At 47.4% G+C, this 20,204-nt stretch overlaps 1 protein-coding gene across 10 annotated transcripts in view; it reads left to right on the forward strand.

The window, feature by feature from the left end:
* Window positions 1–20,204, forward strand: part of KIF1B (kinesin family member 1B) — a 137,537-nt gene that overhangs the window by 53,668 nt on the left and 63,665 nt on the right. For 3 of the 10 annotated variants that reach the window (XM_063145502.1, XM_063145505.1, XM_063145506.1), the window contains exons 9-13: window positions 678–743; window positions 5,700–5,775; window positions 6,825–6,903; window positions 9,650–9,792; window positions 15,534–15,667. In XM_063145502.1, the coding sequence (XP_063001572.1) occupies window positions 678–743; window positions 5,700–5,775; window positions 6,825–6,903; window positions 9,650–9,792; window positions 15,534–15,667 (498 nt within the window). Of the gene's footprint in view, window positions 1–677; window positions 744–3,189; window positions 3,208–5,699; window positions 5,776–6,824; window positions 6,904–9,649; window positions 9,793–11,893; window positions 11,933–15,455; window positions 15,668–20,204 lie in introns of all 10 variants that reach the window. The other 7 variants (XM_063145497.1, XM_063145503.1, XM_063145501.1 and 4 more) reach the window with 5 other exon arrangements.

Genomic DNA, 20,204 nt, shown 5'->3' on the forward strand with positions numbered 1-20,204 from the left:
ATCATAGGCGTGCGCAGCGCATTTCATTAGAATCTGCAGTAGTGGGGGGAAGTGTGCTTTCTAGGGTCTCCGGAAAGTGTGTAATTCCCTCAGGCATGCTAACGGTGGCTGCCATTTGCATGCCTGAGCGAATTACACACATTCTGTAGATTCTGGAGACATATGGGGTGTCTGGGCACATCCGGCACACCCTGTATGCACGCCTATGGCGTTTATTTGCAAACTAAAAGCATGCAGAACCCAAGCGTTCCCCAGCCTGCTGCCCTCCTGATCTGTGGGACTACAATTCTCAGCATTCCTGGCCATTGGGAGTTGTAACCCAGCACATCTGGAGGGCAGGAGGTTGAGGAAGGCTGGCGGATTCCAAACACACTACATTTTTAGGATGCTGGAAGATTTTCTGTATCTATTCCCAATCTATTCTCCATCCTCCTGGCCAGAAAACAGAGATCACCATCAGTAGGGTCTAGTCATCTCCCTCTTAGCAGGCCAGTGTAGGTGACTAGTAAGTAGAGACGCCGTACACTTCAGGGAAACGAGGCACAAGCAATGCAAGAACAAATAAAAATAAAAATGGGGCCCTTAATGGTAAAAGTATATGAATCCAGCAATCGAGTTCTTATTCCCCACTTTTTAAAGATTTGTCTTCAACCTCAACTATCTGATTACCTTTCCAGGAGGGAGCAAATATCAACAAATCTCTCACCACATTGGGGAAAGTGATTTCGGCCTTGGCAGAAGTGGTAAGTCCAGATTGCGTCAATTTCCTTGAAAGCAGCAGCAAGCAAACCCAATGCTTTACGAGCCACCTGGGCTTAGTGACAGGCAGAAACCTCGAGGGAATCACCGCCTCAGGAGGGCAAGGCAGGGGGCATTATTGTGTTAGCAGACATTGTTTTTAACAGCTGTTCAAACACAACTGACTTCTGTTCGTAGCCCTGGTGGGAGTGTTTACACTGCGGCTTTCCAACAGTGGGGGGGGTTTGCTGTTTTTTGGGGATGCCTGCCCTTTGGAAAGAGTGATCCTCTACCTCAGTCGTCCCCCATCCACCCAAGAGCGTCTGATGTGCCAGTTTTGGGGTGCTCTAGGCAGAGCGAGTTCAGCCTCTTCCTTGCAGAGATTTCAGCCTCCTGCTACAATCTGCACTTTCTCTTTGGCTCAGCAACTTCCTCCCGGTGTCCATCTTTAGGGCGTTTTCTTTTTGGGGGGGTGTCCCATCCCCTCAGTGGGTGCAACATAAGAGCCTGGCGACACATTTTCACCCTTTAATAGCTCAAGTAGCCAAGTGTAAACCTGATTGCTGAGCATTCTGAAACTTCCGAGGAGGCTGGCAGAGAGAAATGGATGGTGACTGTACAGCCTCTGGCCGCCTTTCTCCCTTTGGTGTTTCTCCCTGCTTATCCTCTCTCTCCCTGGCAGCTAGTTTTCCCTAGGGAGAGGGAAAGGCAAGGACCATGAGCTGCTAATAAGAGACAACGTAGCACACAGGATTGTGGTGATGATAAGGAGGAGTGTGGAACCCATGTGCTCCTTGGAGGAAGGACAGAAAAATAAAAGGGAATGAATAAACAGGGAGAGATGGAGGCTGCGTTTGGATTTAATGCTAAGCTGTGCTTTAGCGCAGCCTTCCCAAACCTGATGCCTGTATTTATTTATTTATTTATTTATTGCATTTTTATACCGCCCAACAGCCGAAGCTCCCTGGGCGGTTCACAAGATACTTTGAACATAAGAACATCAGAAGAGCCCTGATGCTGGATCAGACCGAGGGTCCATCTAGTCCAGCACTCCGTTCACACAGTGGCCAAACAGCCATCGGCCAGGGATGAACAAGCAGGACATGGTGCAATAGCACCCTCCCACCCATGTTCCCCAGCAACTGGTGAACGCAGGCTTATGGCCTCAAATACTGGAGGTAGCACACAACCATCAGGGCTAGTAGCCATGGATAGCCTTCTCCACCAGGAATTTATCCACCCCCCTTTTCAAGCCATCCAAATGGGTCGCTGTCACGACATCTCGTGGTAGTGAGTTCCATAACTGAACTATGCGCCGTGTGAAGAAGCCCTTCCTTTTATTTGTCCTGGATCTCCCACCCATCTGCTTCATGGGATGACCCCCTGGTTTTAGTATTTTGAGAGAGGGAGAAAAATGCCTCCCTTTTATTTATTTCATTTCATTTCTGTACCGCCCAATAGCAGAATCGCAGCCATGAAGGCTTCCTCTTCCATTTTAGATGAACCGCAGCCTGTGTGGGTTCAGACAGCACACTAAACTCCGGTTAATCTGAAGAGGAAAGCTTCCACACTCCTTGTTGCAGCTGCACTGGAAGGCGGGGGGGGGGGGGGGGAGTGTGTGAGCCCAAGGTTCGCTGAGGCTTGTTTTCATAATGCTAAGCCAAAGTTGAGTGACAGGCAGCCCCCGCTAAATGGCAAATGCTAAAAATAATAATAAAACAACAGCAACCACAAAATAGCGTCTGGAGCAGCCGGTTTGAATTGACCCTTTCAGTGCTTTGTAACTACAATGGAACCCCAAAAGTGCTCTGTAGCCCCTTCAGGTGCCTTTTTGTTTTAACATTGTTATTTGTAAAAATCAAATTCAGCACTGCAGGTGGAGGTGCAGCCCATGGAAGGTCTGGGTGAGGGAAATAGCCCACGGGCCTCCCAAAGTTGCTAAGCCAGGGCTTAGTATTAGATCCGCCTGAGATCTGTAGATGGGGGAAAGTTGTCCAGCAGCTGTACCGTACCCTTCCGCTTTCTCTGCCTGTCTCTGGGGGAATTCTGAACAGCTGAGGCCTGGCTCAGCGGTGGCTGCTGTTCTCGTGCGAAGCACAGTGTCTGTCCGCGCTCTCTAACACGGCGTGGATGTGTGATGGGACCGGAGTTCCCGGTGCAAGGCAGTCTCCCCTTCCCTTCCCGATCGATGCTCCCAAATTCGCCCTTTCTTTCCACTCCTGCCCTCGCTGATGTAGCTTCCTTCCCTCCAGTAAAGGCCCTCTTTGCATTTGACTACCTGCCCATAGGATCAAGCTCTTGACTTAGGTTACATGAGCGTGTGTGTGTGTACGTACGTGTGGGGAAACGCTTATCCGACTCTGAACCTGTGGCGCCTGTTTATTGACCTCTTTGTTCTTGCTCCAACCATCTTACCTTCTTCTTTTCTCCCTTTAATGCTTCCCACCGTAGGATAACTGCACCAGCAAGGTACGACGGGGAGGGAGAGAGTAGCCACTGACAAATAGCATTCGGTAGACTGTAGGCCATTAGATCAGGAGGTGCCAGAAGTAGGGATCCACGGATGTGCCGACGCAGAGGTCCGCCCAAGAGGATGCATTTTCAGGGGTGTTGAGAAATATAAGCGACCCGCTCCAGAAAGTTTTGGGCCCCACTCTTAAAATGGGCCTTGCAGCGGTCTCCCATCAAAGAGGCGGACCAGATCCACAGCTGCTCAGCTTAGGCATCCGGTTCTCCGGGGAAAACCTGCTGTACCCAGGAAGGAGGATTTCAGACGCTCGGAAGCACGCCGTGTACCCCTGCTCCTGACGTCACTAACTCCGTTCCCTTTAGAAACAAGAGTAGCGTACATGTCTTGTTGCGGCTTCTGCATTACAAACAAAGCTTCGCGGCAGCCTTTCCCAAACCTAGTGCCCTCCAGATGTGAAGGACTACAACCCCCAGCAGCCCCTGGCTGGGGGGAAGGGGGAAAGGCTGCCTCAAAATCATCCGATTCCCCACCCCTGGAAGAATATGGCTCATCCTTTGCCCGTGCAACGTGGAGACTTGTGTTCCTTCACGCTCCCTGCTATTAACCATAGAGCACTTGCTGGTTGTGCCACGTCGTGAGGTGGCTTGCATAGAACACATGGCCGGGTACGAGATGACTGGGGGTGAGGTGTGGGGCAGGGTGCAGTTGGATCTCTCTGTTCCCCCTGGTCCTCCTGCTTTCAATTTTGCTAGCTAAGGTTTTCTGACCTCTCTTCTCCTTGCTCTGTCCTTTCTCTTCTCCGTACTCTTTTCCCCACCTCCTCCTTTTTTTAACTGCCCTTCCATCTGTCTGTCTTTCCCCCATTCATCAGTGGTTGTCATCTTTTCTTAGCTTCTGCTGTTGTTGTTTTTTAAAGGCTACTGCGATGCCAGCTCAAATATAATTCCGCTGATGGTGCATCTTTCCCTTGCTTGCTGAAAATTAATTTCTAAATAAAACAGAATCCCATTGCTCTAATCCTTGCGCAGCATTCGAAATATGTCTGGCTTAGAGACTGCGACGGGTTGCGAGAAAGGTCACGGGCTACTTAAGGCATGGGAGTTGTCTCAGAATATTAACAGCCTGGCTTTCAGTGAGGTGGCCATCGTGGGTATGGGCTGTGCCATTTTGGACCGCAGGTGGGGGCTCGCGTCGTTGAATGCGCCTCCATACCATTTTCAAAAAATATCCTGCACATAGAAAGCTAGCATCTCAAGGAGAAGGATGCTAGCCTACTTTTCTACCTGCAGGGAATTTTTAAAAACGTTTTGCTTTTTTTCCAAAGATGCATTCCCTTATTTCAGGGTTGGGGGACCCTCTTTCATCCCAAGGCAAAAGAGGTGGGGCAAAAGTACACAAAATGCCGACATATATTGTTTTTTTTTTCTTTTGGGGCATAAACATTAACCAACGTATATGCTTTACCTTCAATTTGACCCTTTATCAAAAGATATCTACCTTTCCCATCCTTTTTTACATTCTCCAAAGTAAATCCACTTATTTTTGAAATCAAAATGGCCACTCCCTTTTTTTTTTGAAGTTCCCAATGACTTTTCATAATAGACTGACCATTTCAAACGAATTTCATTTACTCCATCCTTAACTTGGTGCGTTTCCTGCGAAAAAAATAATGTCAGATCCTTCTCTATTTAACATTTGCTCAAGTCTCCTCCTTTTCACGACTGCCCCCAGACCTTTGACATTGAGTGTTGAGCCGACATATATTGTAAGGTATTGCTCTTACTGCCAGTCACTAGGCCTAAGGAAAGGCATTTCAATCTTTTAGAAAGGGGGGAAAACTGTCCAAAAGCTGGGAAATCACCAAACCCCGCCAGTGGTTAGGAGAATGGACGTGGCCAGTTTGGGAACCCAGGAGGGCTGGATTTAGCCCTGGGTCCTGAGGTTCCCCGCCCTTGCCTTGCCTGCTGTCAGACATAGTACAGCTCAGCCCAGATTATTGAGCTTCTTCAGTATCCCATCTTTTCCACATCACTTCATTTGCAGCGTTGTCCATTTACCCAAGGCTGTGCAACGCCTGTGTTTTCGGTGAAGCGTGGAGTGCCTTCTGCTCTTTAGTAAGGGGCCAGCAGGGCAGGGTGGGGAACGCAGTGCAAACGGACCGACTGACGAGTGGTCAGGTACTGCCACAACGGCGATACCGTTTAGTGGGAGGGCCTGCGCTGTAACAGAGCCTGTGAGTTCAGGCAGTGCCAGGATGCTAATACATAAAGGCGCTGCACCTCTGTCTCGGAAATCTATAGCACTTTTTCCCCAGGTGCATGAAACGGGGAGAAATTGGGTTTGGGAGCTCGATTTGGCCCATCGAGCTCCTTTGCGAAACCACGGCTTCAAATGTTGCTTCTCGGAAGCGACAGGAAAATGTGTGCGTGCCCCTTCGCTCCGGCTCTCTTGGATGGCGACGCGCTCTGAAATGCTGACTGTCCTTTTGCAGAGTAAGAAGAAAAAGAAGTCCGACTTTATCCCATACAGGGATTCCGTGCTGACGTGGTTGCTGCGAGAGAACCTAGGTACGTGGATGTGGAGAGACCTATTTCCGCTCCTTTTAAAAGTTTCCACCTGTTTATCAGTTTCCTTTCATTGTTTTATACTTAGGCCCCATTCACACGACACGCTAAACCATGCTGCTTAACCACAAAATGCATTCCATGAACATTTTGTGGTTAAGCAGCATAGTTTAGCGTGTCGTGTGAACAGGGCCTAAGTGTTTCCCAGGGTCAGTAGTGCGCTGTGTGGCCACATCTGATGAAATAGACGTTAGTCCACATCAGCTTATGCCCTTATATATATATTTGTCTTTAAGGTGCTACAGAACTCCTTGTTGTTCAGCCATTGTCTTTGACATGCAGACTTTGCCTTCTATATAAATCGCTGCCCCCATCGCAGCCTAGAAAATCTTGGATTTACCTTTTTTAAAACACACACACACACACAAAACCCAAGGCCAGTATCCACTCCACTTCCACGAGCACTTGAACATTGGGGCTTCTGTGCTTTTAAGAATAACCCCAGAATCAAGCAGAAACGCTTGTTTCCAAATCAGAACAGGTCAGAAAAACTCCCTTCTGCGAGCAACGCTGACCGGCCCCATTCCAGAAGTGAGCGTTCTGACTTGTTTTGGGTTATTTTTGGAAGCACAAAAGCCCCACTGCGTAAATAGTCACTCCCGTGAGTGCATGGGCACAATAGAATACTACCCCAGGCGTCTAGTCACCATCGTTCTGGGGCAGGGGGGAAATTACTGTAATGTCAGAAGTCTCAGACTACATTTGGCCGTTTGGAGAGTAAGAACTTGTAGCTCTTCCTCCTGGCTTCTGCAAACATCGTTGGGGGTCTATGCTCTACCGCGACTCCTTCCTTAGATATAATTTGCCCCCACGTATATGTGTGTTGCATAGTTTGAGGAAATAAAATAGTTCTGCCCGCTTGTTAAAGCCCAATTGAATCTTTTGGTGAACCTGCACCATCTTGTCAATCCTTTGTGCTGAGGATTAACCTGACCCTTGGCGGTCAAGTTGGACAAGCCCTGTGTAATCCGATTGCCTTTTCTGCCCTGTAGGCGGCAACTCAAGAACTGCAATGGTGGCTGCGCTGAGTCCAGCGGACATCAACTACGATGAAACTTTAAGCACTTTAAGGTATTGACAAAACATGTCTAACCCTACTGCCCCTGTTTTGGGAGAAGGTGTTTCAGGTAATCAATCAGATTCAGAACTAGAGGAGGCAGCACCAGACACCAGCCAGCTTGTACCACCAGTGGGGAGGAAGCTCTCACGGGCAATTCCCCAGCTGGGAGTCAGCCCCCTCCAGAGCTTATCTCCTCAAAGCCAAATCCTACACACTCAGCGGGAAGTGAGGTTTCTTCCGGAGGAGAGTGTCCGGACAAGCTAGCTGATGCTAGGGTCTGCCGGAAGCTAAAACGCACGGAGCGGAAGGAAGGTGTGAGAAAGTCGGTCTGACTAGGATTGTGCCAGAGCCTGCCTCCTCACCAAGCTCTCTGAAGTTATGGTGTTTTGGGAAGAGCCTTCCTATTCTTCTTGAGCGGACAATTGTCTTGCTTAGTTTGCATAGTTTTGCCTAGGGGGAAGTTTCCAAGAGATTAGACTCTCTTCAGGTAGAATGGATGCCTCATCATTTGCCTCCCATCTGAGAAACATGACTAGCCAGCAGACAGAACAACAGGTTGGAATATCATGGCAACCGGTGCTAGCCGCGCCACTGTTAAGAAAGAAAGCCTTTTCCCACCAAAATATCACCCTAATGGTTGGGATATGAGGCTATATTCTAAAGCTTTCACAATAGCTAGAATATAGTAGCCTAACTTACATTCTGAAAGGCAAAAGATAGAAATACCAAGTGGCGATGGCAATTTAAAAATAGTCTTTAGCAGCTTATGTTCGTGCACACTATATTTCACCACTGAGGAAGACCTGTAGGTCAAAACGCGTTTGGTGTTTGAATAATATTGTTCTTTGTGGTTTGAGTGTAATACTGCACGGTGTAAATATACCTGAATTTTACTTTTTGAACGTTTTTCATTGTGGTTTGAATACAATACTATACAGTGTATAGATATTTTAATTCCTGTGACCAGTGACCTTTTTTAGCGCATTAAAAGCCTTTTTATAGTATCTCATCCACCTTTGCTACATATGTAATTGTTGATAAGATCCGCCCCTTTCCCATATCTCACGGTTTTGAGTTCAAGGGGTCTGGATAGGTTTTTTCTTGCCTATTTGAAGACATGTGAGCAGAATCATGGGCCTCACAAATGCGTGAAATCCTTTCTAAACTGGGTTGCTCATATGGATTTAGAGGTCTCTTAACTAAATGCAGATTAAACACTGCACAGTTAATGGAGGTTGCTATAGTGGCTAATTTAGAAGGAATAGACATTGACCAATTGGATGTCAGAAAGCCAATTGTGTCTAGATCTGAGAACTCGATACGTGAGCTCAGAATTCTTTAATTCAGGGGGAGCCCTCCAAGTCCTGCTGGCCTGAGGCTCCCATTTATTTGTTTAGGATGCAATCCTGTGTATGTTTTGATAGAAATCAGGCCTACAACGCCAAGCGTCACCCAGCTAGTCATGACGTTTTCTCCCACTGATAATATTAGAGCCCAATGGGATCATCTCATGAAGCTGAAAGGTGGGAGATTCAGGACGTCCGGTTGTCCATTGTGGGTACAGAATGCTAGCCTTGATAGGGTCTTTTATGCCCTTAACAACATCTCTATGGCCGCAAGTGACTCTTCTATGTTCTTAACAATATCTCTATGCCTGCAAGGTGCCCACTTGTACTCTTTATTTTATTTATTTATTTATTTATTACATTTTTATACCGCCCAATAGCCAGAGCTCTCTGGGCGGTTCACAAAAATTAAAACCATAATAAAACAACCCAACAGGTTAAAAGCACAAATACAAAATACAGTATAAAAAGCACAACCAGGATTAAAACCACGCAGCAAAATTGATATAAAATTAAAATACAGAGTTAAAACAGTAAAATTTAAATTTAAGTTAAAATTAAGTGTTAAAATACTGAGAGAATAAAAAGGTCTTCAGCTGGCGATGAAAGGAGTACAGTGTAGGTGCCAGGCAGACCTCTCTGGGAAGCTCATTCCACAGCTGGGGTGCCACAGCGAAGAAGGACCTCCTCCTAGTAGCCACCTGCTTCACTTCCTTTGGCAGGGGCTCACGGAGAAGGGCCCCTGTAGATGATCTTAAGGTCCGGGCAGGTACATATGGGAGGAGGCGTTCCTTCAAATAACCTGGCCCCAAACTGTTAAGGGCTTTAAATGTCAATACCAGCACTTTGAATCAGGCCCGGGCCTGGACTGGCAGCCAATGAAGTTGTAAAAGGACTGGCGTAATGAGATCTCACCAGCCAGTCCCTGTTAGTAAACGGGCTGCCCTGTTTTGTACCAGCTGAAGCTTCCGAACCGTTTTCAAAGGCAGCCCCACGTATAACGCATTGCAGTAATCCAAACGAGAGGTTATCAGAGCATGGATCACTGTAGCTAGGCTATCTCTGTCCAGATAAGGGCGTAGTTGGTATATCAACCTAAGCTGATAAAAGGTGCTCTTTGCCATTGAGTTCACCTGTGCCTCAAGTGACAGTTCTGGATCCAAGAGCACCCCCAAACTACGGACCCAATCCTTTAGGGAGAGTGCAACCCCATCCAGGACAGGGCAAACATCACCTTGCCGGCCATTACTAACTGTATGTCTTTTCCACCATGCTGCCGTTGACACATCTCGGAGACTCTAGTAAAAACAAAGAACTGCGAGCCTGAATTTTGCTTGCCACTGATGTAAAGACTCTTAAGCATTGACCAGCACTGATCTTCATTACACAGACATGATGTTTGTCTTTCCAGATATGCTGACCGGGCAAAGCAGATCAAATGCAATGCAGTGATCAATGAGGATCCCAACGCCAAGCTGGTGCGGGAGCTGAAGGAGGAAGTTACCCGGCTCAAAGACCTCCTCAGGGCTCAAGGCCTCGGCGACATCATTGACAGTAAGTGGATTAAACAGCCTCGAGGCCTGGCCTTGCTGTGGGAGATAAACTTCTTACCCGGCTTCGGAGCCGAACAGAAATACAGGCACTTTGGCAGATTTGAAGGCGTGCGCGAGAGAATGCCAGGGCAGGAATGGATTTAAGCCTGGTTCGCGGAGGCGGCCTTCCCACGATCTCGACCTGATTGGCAGATTTTGCTTCACGCCAGAATTCTGTGTGGACTATTGCCAGGCTGAGAGTGAGGCAAGGGTGACCAAACCAACAGTCTGCGTTCCGTCTGGATTGGTTTCCATCTCTCTGGGAGATGTATACGCATTTTCCCACTGATTGCTGCTGGAGCTTCTGGAAAATGGAGTTGAGCTAAATCTGTGCCAGCCACAGCGATCATTTCTCCCATCATCCCCTTCCGTCCTGGCAGTCTCCTCTGGCTGTCAGTTCCGGTTCCAACTGCCTAGCCTCTTTTCTGCTTTGGCATCCCTGCCAAAGCAAACAAAATCCCCCCAAAAACAGCCCTGCCCAACCTGGAACCATCCAGATGTGTGGGATTATGTCTCCCATAATTCCCAACCAGTATGGCCCTGGGCTGGGTGGGAGTTATGGGAGTTGACGTTTATTTATTAAAACATTTACATCCCGCCCTATATCACAAGGCTCTCAGGGCAACTGTCTGGAGGGCCAGGCTGCCCCAAATTCCTTGGTTGAACCAACTGGAGAGACTCATTGCCATTGGGGCACTTGGGATATTTTGGCACTGAATACAAAACCAGGGTTTAACCCCCCTGGCGCAAATCTGTCTTCCCTCCTCGACCCACCCACCCACCCGCTCTGTTCTTTACTTTAACCACGCAAACGTTGCAGCGCGTTGGGCTCAAAGGAGGCAACGCCGTCTCTTCCTGGCGAGGAAGAAACAGAGCAGAGGACAGGGGGGGGGGTTGCGGGATGCCTTCTCCGTGGTTCCTTGGTGGAGAGAGAATGCTCAATTTGTTTTTAAGATGCGATCTTCAAGTGCTCCAAGAGCCATTTGATCCACCTTACTATATATTTTATTTATTAATTAAATGTATGTTCTGCTTTTCCACGAAAAACGCCACTCAAGGATAGCATTCCTCCGCCTCCAGCAGAGTGGTGAAAAGGGGGCGTTTTGGGCCCTATTGAAAATCATAAGGAAACCAACTGACTCCTGGCTCCCTACTGGCCGGTATCCAAAATACAAAGTGGGCCGCCGGTTAAGCCAGCTGTTCCCAACCTGGAGCCCTCCAGATGTTTTGGACGACAGCACCCAGCATTCCTTTACCGTTGACTGGTGGGAGTTGAAGTCCACAACATTTAAAAGGCACCAGCTGGGGAAGCCCGTGTGAAGAGTAGGAATTGTGATTGTAGGCACGGTTCGTTACGTTACCAACGTGGCACGGTTGTTGCTTTTCGGAGTCTGGCTCTCAGCCGCCCTGGTAACTCATGAGTGCCGGACGTTGCCGATCCGGTGCTGTTGGCCCACCAGGGAGGTGCGTTGGTGGTGGAGGATCGTAGACGATCCCTCCCACTTCCTTGTGTCACTCAAACGTTCCTGGAGCACTCTGGGATTCAGCCATGGTTTCTGGACACCACGCTGGAATGTAATATGGCCACTTCATGCAATGTCTGGGCCGCCTGTAAAATTGCCATCATTTCTGATGTTGGGATCTGGACTGGGTGGGTGGGATGGGACTTTATCGTCTTCTCTTGGCGACTCTTTGAGATGGTCTAGATTTAAGAATGAATGCTAAACGCTTTCGGATTTGGGGCGCTTATTTGTCTGCCGAGGGACATTCCTGGCCTAATCGCTGTTAAAAAGGGCACAATTTGTATGCATGGTGTGTCTTTGCCCTAAAAAGAAGAAGAAAAGCTGCTTCCGTGTGAATCAGACAGCATTTGAAGTTGGGTCCCGAAATCTAGGATTTCCCCCTACTGTGTCGAGACAAAACTACATAAACTGTGTGCAATTGGAAATCTGGTGTTTATTTTTAATCCAGTGCAAAGGCTTTTCTCCCCCTTTCCTCTGTCAACTATTGATCCTGAACATTTTTACCCTTCTTGTATCTTCCCTCCTAACTTCCTCCTTCAGTCGATCCGTTGGACGATTTCCCTGGAAGTGGAGGCAAATGTGTGTATTGTAGAATTAGTCATTTTCCTAACTTTGGCTCTTTGCTGGGGCGGCCTCGGATGAGCTTTGCATGCCGTTTCCTTGCCCGAGAAATCCCAGACAGAACTCTTCTTTTAAAGCCTAAGATCTAGCATCACTTCCCGGAACCGAACCTAGCTGACGGCTTCCTCTTTGGAGTTGACTTCTGGCAACTCTAAAGCTCTCTTAAATCAAAATAATAACACAGAGCGTGCCCCTCCGTTGAGTGAAAGCAAGGATAGTTATTTTAAATTCCACTTGGCTTTGAGCTACCAGTATTTGAAACCATAACTTAGACAAAAATGTGTCGCTTATGGCAACAAATTGAGGGATGCAGTGATGTGGTGTGGGTGTGTTTTTAAAAAAGAAAGCTTCAGCCAATTGAAAATGAATAAACAGTGGGGCTTTTTTTGGTTTTGTTTTAAATAGCATCTGTCTACTGGTGATGGAAATCTCTTTTTAATGTTTCTTTTATTCAGGCATTTTTTTCCTAGAGTTCAGTGGGTCTGTATTCCCCTCCCAACTCCACTAAAGAAAGATATCTTAAAAATGAAGGGAGAGCAACAATGATGAGGTAACAGGATTGGAAAATATCAATCAGTAAAGCAGTGCTTCTGTCCTGACTGTGACCTTATAGCTTTATAATCTTTAAAGACAGATGAAAACTTGACTGGGTTCTACAGTAAAAACAAAGCAATCCAGTACAGATACCGTTTCTGGGAAGAATTTACTCCAGCCCACAAAAACAAGGCTGACAACTATTACCCAGAGGACCTTTTCTTCTGCTGCTCCCAGTTTGTGGAATGGCTTAACAGTCTTCCGGAATTTAAGAAAGTCAAAAAGACTGATCTCTTCTGGCAGGCCTACCCAGTTGAATTTTAAGATGCCTTTTTAATAATGTGCTGCTTTTAATAATGTATTAGTTTTAAATGTTTTAATTAGTTGTATGTATTTTATGATGTTTTTATTTGTGTTGTAACCCGCCTCGATCCAGAGGGAGAGGCGGGCAACAAATAAATCAATCAATAAAATAATAATAATAATAATAATAATAATAATAATAATAATAATAATTATTTATCCCATAAAACCACAGAACAAAAAGCATAAAACAGCTACCGAAACCCCAAGTATTTCCTTCTTTCCTTATTTATTTGATCTACTAAGTATTTGGAAATCGCTTACATCTATATATTTCAGAGCAGTGTGCACAACCTGTACAAATATCTCTGTCGAGAGAGAGAATAGGATGGAGTTCACCTAATGCCTGAAGGGTGACAAAGATGGCGGTAAAGTTGACATGTCATAGAATCATAGAATAGCAGAGATGGAAGGGGCCTACAAGGCCATCGAATCCATCCCCTGCTCAATGCAGGATTCCAAGGTCTGTACATCACCTTGGAAAAAGCCTCTGTTTCTTTTCACAAGATGTGACTCAGGTGTGATGGGGGTTTGTTTGTTCCATGACACAGGGAATAGGGGCGGTTGGCCAAATCGGTAGACGTTGCTAGTCCAGAGTTGGCCTGTTAACTTGCCGTTCCTACCCAAAGCAAACAACCCAGTGGAAGAGAAATCTGTCTGGCATTTCCTTGACCTCGGATACTTGGGCATGTAAAGTTTTTCCTGCCCGGTTCTCGCTTCTGTTCTTTCTTTCTTTCTTTCTTGATGCTGCTTCGAGCTTGAAGGCTTTTTAACTCCGACCTGAGCGTGAGCAGCTGCAGCACCTTGGCGGGAGAAACGCGCATGGCGCACGGGTGTGAAGCTCAGTTGCACGCCCCGCCTTCTCTCCTGCGAGCGCATGAGTTTCCCGTGGGACGTCGGCGAAAGCCTCATCCTTGCTCTGCCTGCTTGGCGCATCTTGGCGGCTCTTTCATTCCCTAACCTGTCCCCCACCCCGCGCACTCTCTTCCGTATCTTGCAGATGGCAGTTTTTAAACCAACTTGAAACATAACTTCTGGACCCTTGAACGCATTTGTAGTGTCTCAGGCTTTCAGAAGCTCAGTGCAATGAACAGGGCCGGGCAAAGCTGATAATAGGCCCGGGCCGGATGGGAAATGTAGACCCCACTTCAAACTGCTCATTAAGTATTTTTAATCAGTTCTAAATACATATGAACTAGAACGATTTATATTCAAGATTTTTATTCAAGATGTATATAAGACATCCCTTCTTCACATTAAAAAATGCTTTACGTGCTTTTGTCTCATCTCTGCTGGAGATGGGAGGTGAAGACACCTTGGCTTTTTGGCTGTCTCAAAATGGAGTCAGTACTGCTCACTCACAGGAGAGCTACTTTGTAACAAATCTTTACCAAAGAGTCCCCCGTTGCCTCTACCAGGGGGACTCAGAGTAGCCCCATCAAAATCGCAGGCCCATGCCAACTGCCCCCCCCCCCCCGCCCAGCCCTGGCAATGAAATGAGAGGTGCATTGTTCACCTTCCCCAACCTGGTGCCCTCCAGACGTGTTAAACTTTGACATTGGCTCCAAGACCCAGCCCCTCACTGCACCACTGGCAACACACACCTACTCTTCTGGAGTAATTTCTAGTTGTGCTACCTTGCAGAGCCGCGTAGGATATGTTGTTGGACAACGCTGAAATGTGGGCCAGCATAGGGAATGCCCTGGAATGGCCTATATCTCTTGGAGAAATTAGGAGCCCTGTGTGGTGTGAACGAAAATGTCTACATGCAGAAGTAAAGCCAAATGAGCTTATGAGAAGTTAAGATGGATCAGTGCTCATAGGTGACTGGGGACGAGGCATCCAAAAATCCCTTCTTGATAGGTTTCCTGAGATTGTCCAAAAATTATATCCCCGTGTATTTTTAAAAGCTGAACTCTTGTACGCACTATTACTTATTGATCTAGTTCACATGTCGGCTGGGGAAAGTGGAATAAACGAGTTCCAGGCTCCTTCAACCCCTAGTGTGGGAGAGCCCACAACCTCCCTAGGCCATAGGTTCCGTTGTCGTACCGCTCTAACAATCAGGACGTTTATCCTACCTCAGGGTGGATGGGGGTGCATACAAGGCGGCCTACATCTATTAAACCATTCAACTTAAATATTGCATCTGAAGTATTGAAGCATTTTAAAAGCAATAATAAGGGAAGATCAGTAATAGGGGTGGATGGGAGACCTCACACAGGCCTCATAAGGTGAACATTCCATAACTGGGGTGCCACCACAAAAAAGGCTCCTGCCCCTTGTGGATGCCTGGCACTCATCAAGGCAGGCAGCCCCCCACCCCACCCCGCTCAGACCCGTGCCAAATGCTCTGAATGCACAGAGGGAACCCTTGCGAAGGAAGTATGTTTCAGAACTGCCATCTCGTAGTTTTAAACCAGTCTCTGTTGCTGCTTAGTGTGCTATCCTCTTATACTGCTGTCTCCTTCCTGTCTTCCCTCCTTCCCTTTATTTTTCTGCTCCTTTTTCCTTTGCCTCGCCTCTCCCCTGCCCTTACGTTTCTGTCTTCCCTCCTGTCTGTCTGTCTGTCTCTCTCTCCCAGATCTGAAAGATTTTCAGAACAATAAACACAGATACTTGCTAGCCTCCGAGAATCAACGTCCTGGCCATTTTTCCACAGCATCCATGGGCTCCCTCACCGCCTCTCCATCTTCCTGCTCTCTCAGTAGTCAGGTGGGCTTAACGTCGGTCTCCAGTATCCAAGAACGGATCATGTCCACTCCCGGAGGAGAGGAAGCCATTGAACGTTTGAAGGTATGGGTACATTTCAAGTCCTTTTTCTCCCAGCCCCCGATGTACAATCCGCACTGCAGCCTTCCCCAACCTGACGCCCTCTGGATGTATTGGACTGCAACTCCCATCATCCCCCAGCCAGCATGGCCCATGGAATAGTGCCTCTTTTTTCAATGTGGTGTGTGTGATGTGGTTGGTTGGTTTTGACCAAGAAACTGAGAGCCAAATGCCAAATCTCCACAGGTTTGCCTCCAGAAAGAGCATGATAACGCTTTTCACAGAAGGCAAATTGGTGATGCTCAGAGAAACACACTCACACAACACATAGAATCCTAGAATAGCAGAGTTGGAAGGGGCCTACAAGGCCATCGAGTCCAACTCCCTGCTCAATGCAGGAATCCACCCTAAAGCATCCCTGACAGATGCTTGTCCAGCTACCTCTTGAAGGCCTCAAGTGTGGGAGAGCTCACAACCTCCCTAGGTAACTGGTTCCATTGTCGTACTGCTCTAACAGTCAGAAAGTTTTTCCTGATGTCCAGCTGGAATCTGGCTTCCTTTAACTTGAGCCCGTTATTCCGTGTCCCGTACTCTGGGAGGATTGAGAAGAGATCCTGGCCCTCCTCTGTGTGACAACCTTTTAAGTATTTGAAGAGTGCTATCATGTCTCCCCTCCATCTTCTCTTCTCCAGGCTAAACATGCCCAGTTCTTTCAGTCTCTCTTCATAGGGCTTTGTTTCCACATATGCATGAAGGCCAGGCAAATGCCACACCACACCAGAAACACGCACACACACACACACACACACACACACACACACACACACACACACAGCAAAATACACATACTGCTCCAAAACAAACAAACATTTTTCTCCCTCTCTTAAAACACTAGAACCTGGGGTCACCCCATGAAGCTTGATTCAAAGGAAGGACTTCTTCACACAGGGCAGAGTTCAACTATGGAATTATTCACTCCCACAAGATAGAGTGATGGCCATCAACTTGCATGCCTTTAAAAGGGGGTTGGATAAATTCCTGGAGGAGAAGGCTATCCATGGCTATTAATCCTGATGGCTCTCTGCCACCTCCAGTAGTCAGAGGCAGTAAGCCTATATACACCAGTTGCTGGGGAACATGGGCAGGAGGGTGCTGCTGCTGTTCCACAATCCACAAGCATGCTGCTGCATCATGTCCTGCAGGACACGGAATAATGGAATCAAGTTAAAGGAAGCCAGATTCCAGCTGGACATCAGGAAAAACTTCCTGACTGTTAGAGCAGTGCGACAATGGAATCAGTTGCCTAGGGAGGTTGTGGGCTCTCCCACACTAGAGGCCTTCAAGAGGCAGCTGGATGGTTTAGGGATGCTGTAGGGTGGATTCCTGCATTGAGCTGGGGGTTGGACTCGATGGCCTTGTAGGCCCCTTCCAACTCTGCTATTCTATGATTCTATGATTGCTGGTCGACAGCTGGTGTGAAAAGATTGTTGGACTAGATGGACCCTTGGTCTGATCCAGCAGGGCTCTCCTTACGTTCTTTACCAACCTGCTGGGGATCTACACTACTGCTTTAAAGCGCTTTATAACAGTTTTGACAACTGTTGGGGCCCAGGACACACGGCATATCCAGTTTTCAAAACGTTTTCAAAGTGCTTTAAAGCGCTTTAAAAGCAATAGTGTAGATCCATAGTAAATGAAACACACTCCACATTGAAAAAAAAGAGGCACACTTCCGTCCTTCTGTATTACATTAACAGTATGGCACCAAACCAGTAAGGCAGAGAGGGAGGGGGCTTGTTAAAATGCAGGTGGAGCAATAAGTCAATTCAATCAGCAAAATACTTGGGAAGGAAGTCAAGGTAGCCAAGTGCAATAAAGTAAAAACCTGCAACCGGGAACGGCACGACGTCTGTGCAATCACGTCGTTTTGCTTGTGGTTTCCCCGTCTTTCATTTGGGACAGGGCTGGTGTGGCTGTCGGTAGCCAGGGCTGTGGAGTTGGCACATAAAACCTCCAACTCCGACTCCTTTATTCATGGTACTTCCGACTCTGACTCCTTTAATTATATATGGATATAGGAAATAAATTTCCTATATATTTCCCACATCGACTGCAAGCACGCAACTTTTTAGAACCCTAACCTGTTAAAGCCCGGGTCTAAAGGCTATAGCTAAGTCATTCTGATTTTTTATTTCATTTATTAAAGAAGCCCAAAAATGAAAACAATGAGGTTACATTTTTATTTATTTATTTAATTGCATTTATATCGCCCCTATAGCCGAAGTTCTCTCTGGGCGGTTTATCAAAAGACTATAGATTATAAAGTACTCTGTCTTTTTTTCTGCTGCTGCCGATCCGCTGAGGGGGTCAGCTGGACTACAAATCCGGGATTTATGTCCCACCAGCCAGAATGTTTTGGAATTGGCTGGAATCCAGGACAGTCTTGGTTTTCAGGAACATATCGCAACTCTATATACAATTTAAATTTATTTGGAGTTGGAGTCGGTACATTTTTACCGACTCCAGTAACCCAAGAATTGCTTCCGACTCCACGACTCCGACTCCACAGCCCTGTAATGTTGGATTTGGGTTGATTTGGAGTGTGTGTGTGTGTGTGTGTGTGTGTGGGTCAAATCCTGGCTCTGCCCCGTTCAGGAGGCCTTTTGTCAGGACACTGTCTCCGTTGCCTTCTTTTTAAACTAGGAATGCAAACACATCAAGCTGTCGTGTGGTCGAATGACAGGTTCACGAGCCGCTTCGTACGCGTAAGCGTGCAAGGGAAAACGAGGTTTTCTTTTAATGGTTATAGTTCAGCCTTTCATTTGGGGTGTGTGTGTGTGTGTGCAGAGCCTTAAGTCCTGTACCCCACATGATTAAAATGTGGCGCACACAAAAATGCCCCACTGTGCACTGACAATAGAGCCTTTTGTCCCCCACTCTGTTGTGGTCGGAACGGCATCAAAAAGGCACAACAGTGAAAGGCTTTATCTCTCGGCTTGGCCAATGCCTCCCCCTCCTCCCCCACGGTTGGGTGATGCGGTGAATTTAAATGCCGCCTTTTCGCCCTCTCCCTTTCTCTCTCTTCTGAGGCCCCCACCCCCATTCGAAAGGGACTGCAGCTCACACAAAAGGTTCGGCCATCGGCCTCTCCAGGTAGAGCTAGAAAAACTCCTCTCTGAAACCCTGGTGAGCTGCTGCTGCCAGTCTGTGTCGACAATACTGGGCTAGATGGACCAAAGGCCTGAACTCCATATAAGCCGGCTTCCTAACGAAAGCAGCTAGGGTGATTTGGATGGCCTGGAACGTGCACACCCTGCCTGTATATATTTAAAGAGGCCGTTAAGGCGGAGGCGTCGGGGCTGCCTCTGCACTCACCCGGCACTCCGGCACAAAGTGACGTCTTCAGATCAGATGCAGAAACAAACTTAACGTCTGGGCTAGGCTGTTAGGAAGTCTTTCCCCCTTCATCAGTATTCAGGGCAACGTTTCCAGCACTGAGAGAAAGTGGGGGCGGGAAGAGAAAGTGAGGGAGCTGTATGGCATGGCAGCATTTTCTGACGACTGAATTGATCAAGGGCCTTGTGGGCTTTAAAGCTTTATTAAAACGGCAAGGAAATGAAGGTGGGGCAATGGGCGTATCATCTCCAGTCCCCCTGGGGTTGCGCAGATCCCCAAATCAGAATGTTTTCTCTACGAAGGACTCCAGGCCCTCTCTTGAAGAAGGCTTTCCCCCTGCCCCTGTCTTTTTTTGTACCTTATGGTTTGCTGTAAAAAATGAGCCAAAGGCAAGGGCGGAACCAAGGAATCTTCTACAATAATATTCTTGGTAAAAGGTTTATTAAAGTGCCAGGTGCTTACGCGTTTCGAACGTGGTTGCGTTCTTCCTCAGGGCTACGTAATAAAGCCCTGAAGAACGCAACCGCGTTTGAAATGCGTAGGCACCTGGCACTTTAATAAACCTTTTACTAATAATATTATTGTAGAAGATTCCTTGGTTCTGCTCTTGCCTTTGGCTTATTTTTTACTCCCCTGCGGGGTTTTCCTTCTTTTCGCACCTCCTGGTCTGCTGCCTTGGCCCTTGTGGTGTGCATCCCGCGTCTCTGCTTTTGACGGCGGAGAAACAGCCCCACTTGCCCGCTCTAAAGGGGCTGGTGCGAGCAGTGAATTCCGTAGTTAACTCTGTATTGGGTGAAGAAGTCCTTCCTTTTGTCTCTCCTGAATCTCCCATTACGGAATATAGTCCGTAGAACATGAGAGGTGCTGTTACTGGTTCCTTGAGTGAGTGGTCTTGTAGTGGGAAATGTCCCATCTGCTGACTCAATCAGTATTTTGTGTGTGTGTGTGCATGCGCATGAACACACACACACACACGCCCATACCTGGAGAGGAGTGTCAAAATTCACCCCAAAACTCTGCTTATTGGAAGCATGGTTCCGCTTTGGAAAGCTCTGTTGGACCTCTTAGCCCTGGTATAGCACAGAACGGACGATACCACTTCAGAAAACTCAGATATGTGTGTGTGTGCAAAGGGAGGGGGGCAGGGTGGTGTTTCCCAGCGCTC

This window comes from Elgaria multicarinata, chromosome 20 (genome assembly GCF_023053635.1).
Source record: "Elgaria multicarinata webbii isolate HBS135686 ecotype San Diego chromosome 20, rElgMul1.1.pri, whole genome shotgun sequence".
Lineage (NCBI taxonomy): Eukaryota > Metazoa > Chordata > Lepidosauria > Squamata > Anguidae > Elgaria > Elgaria multicarinata.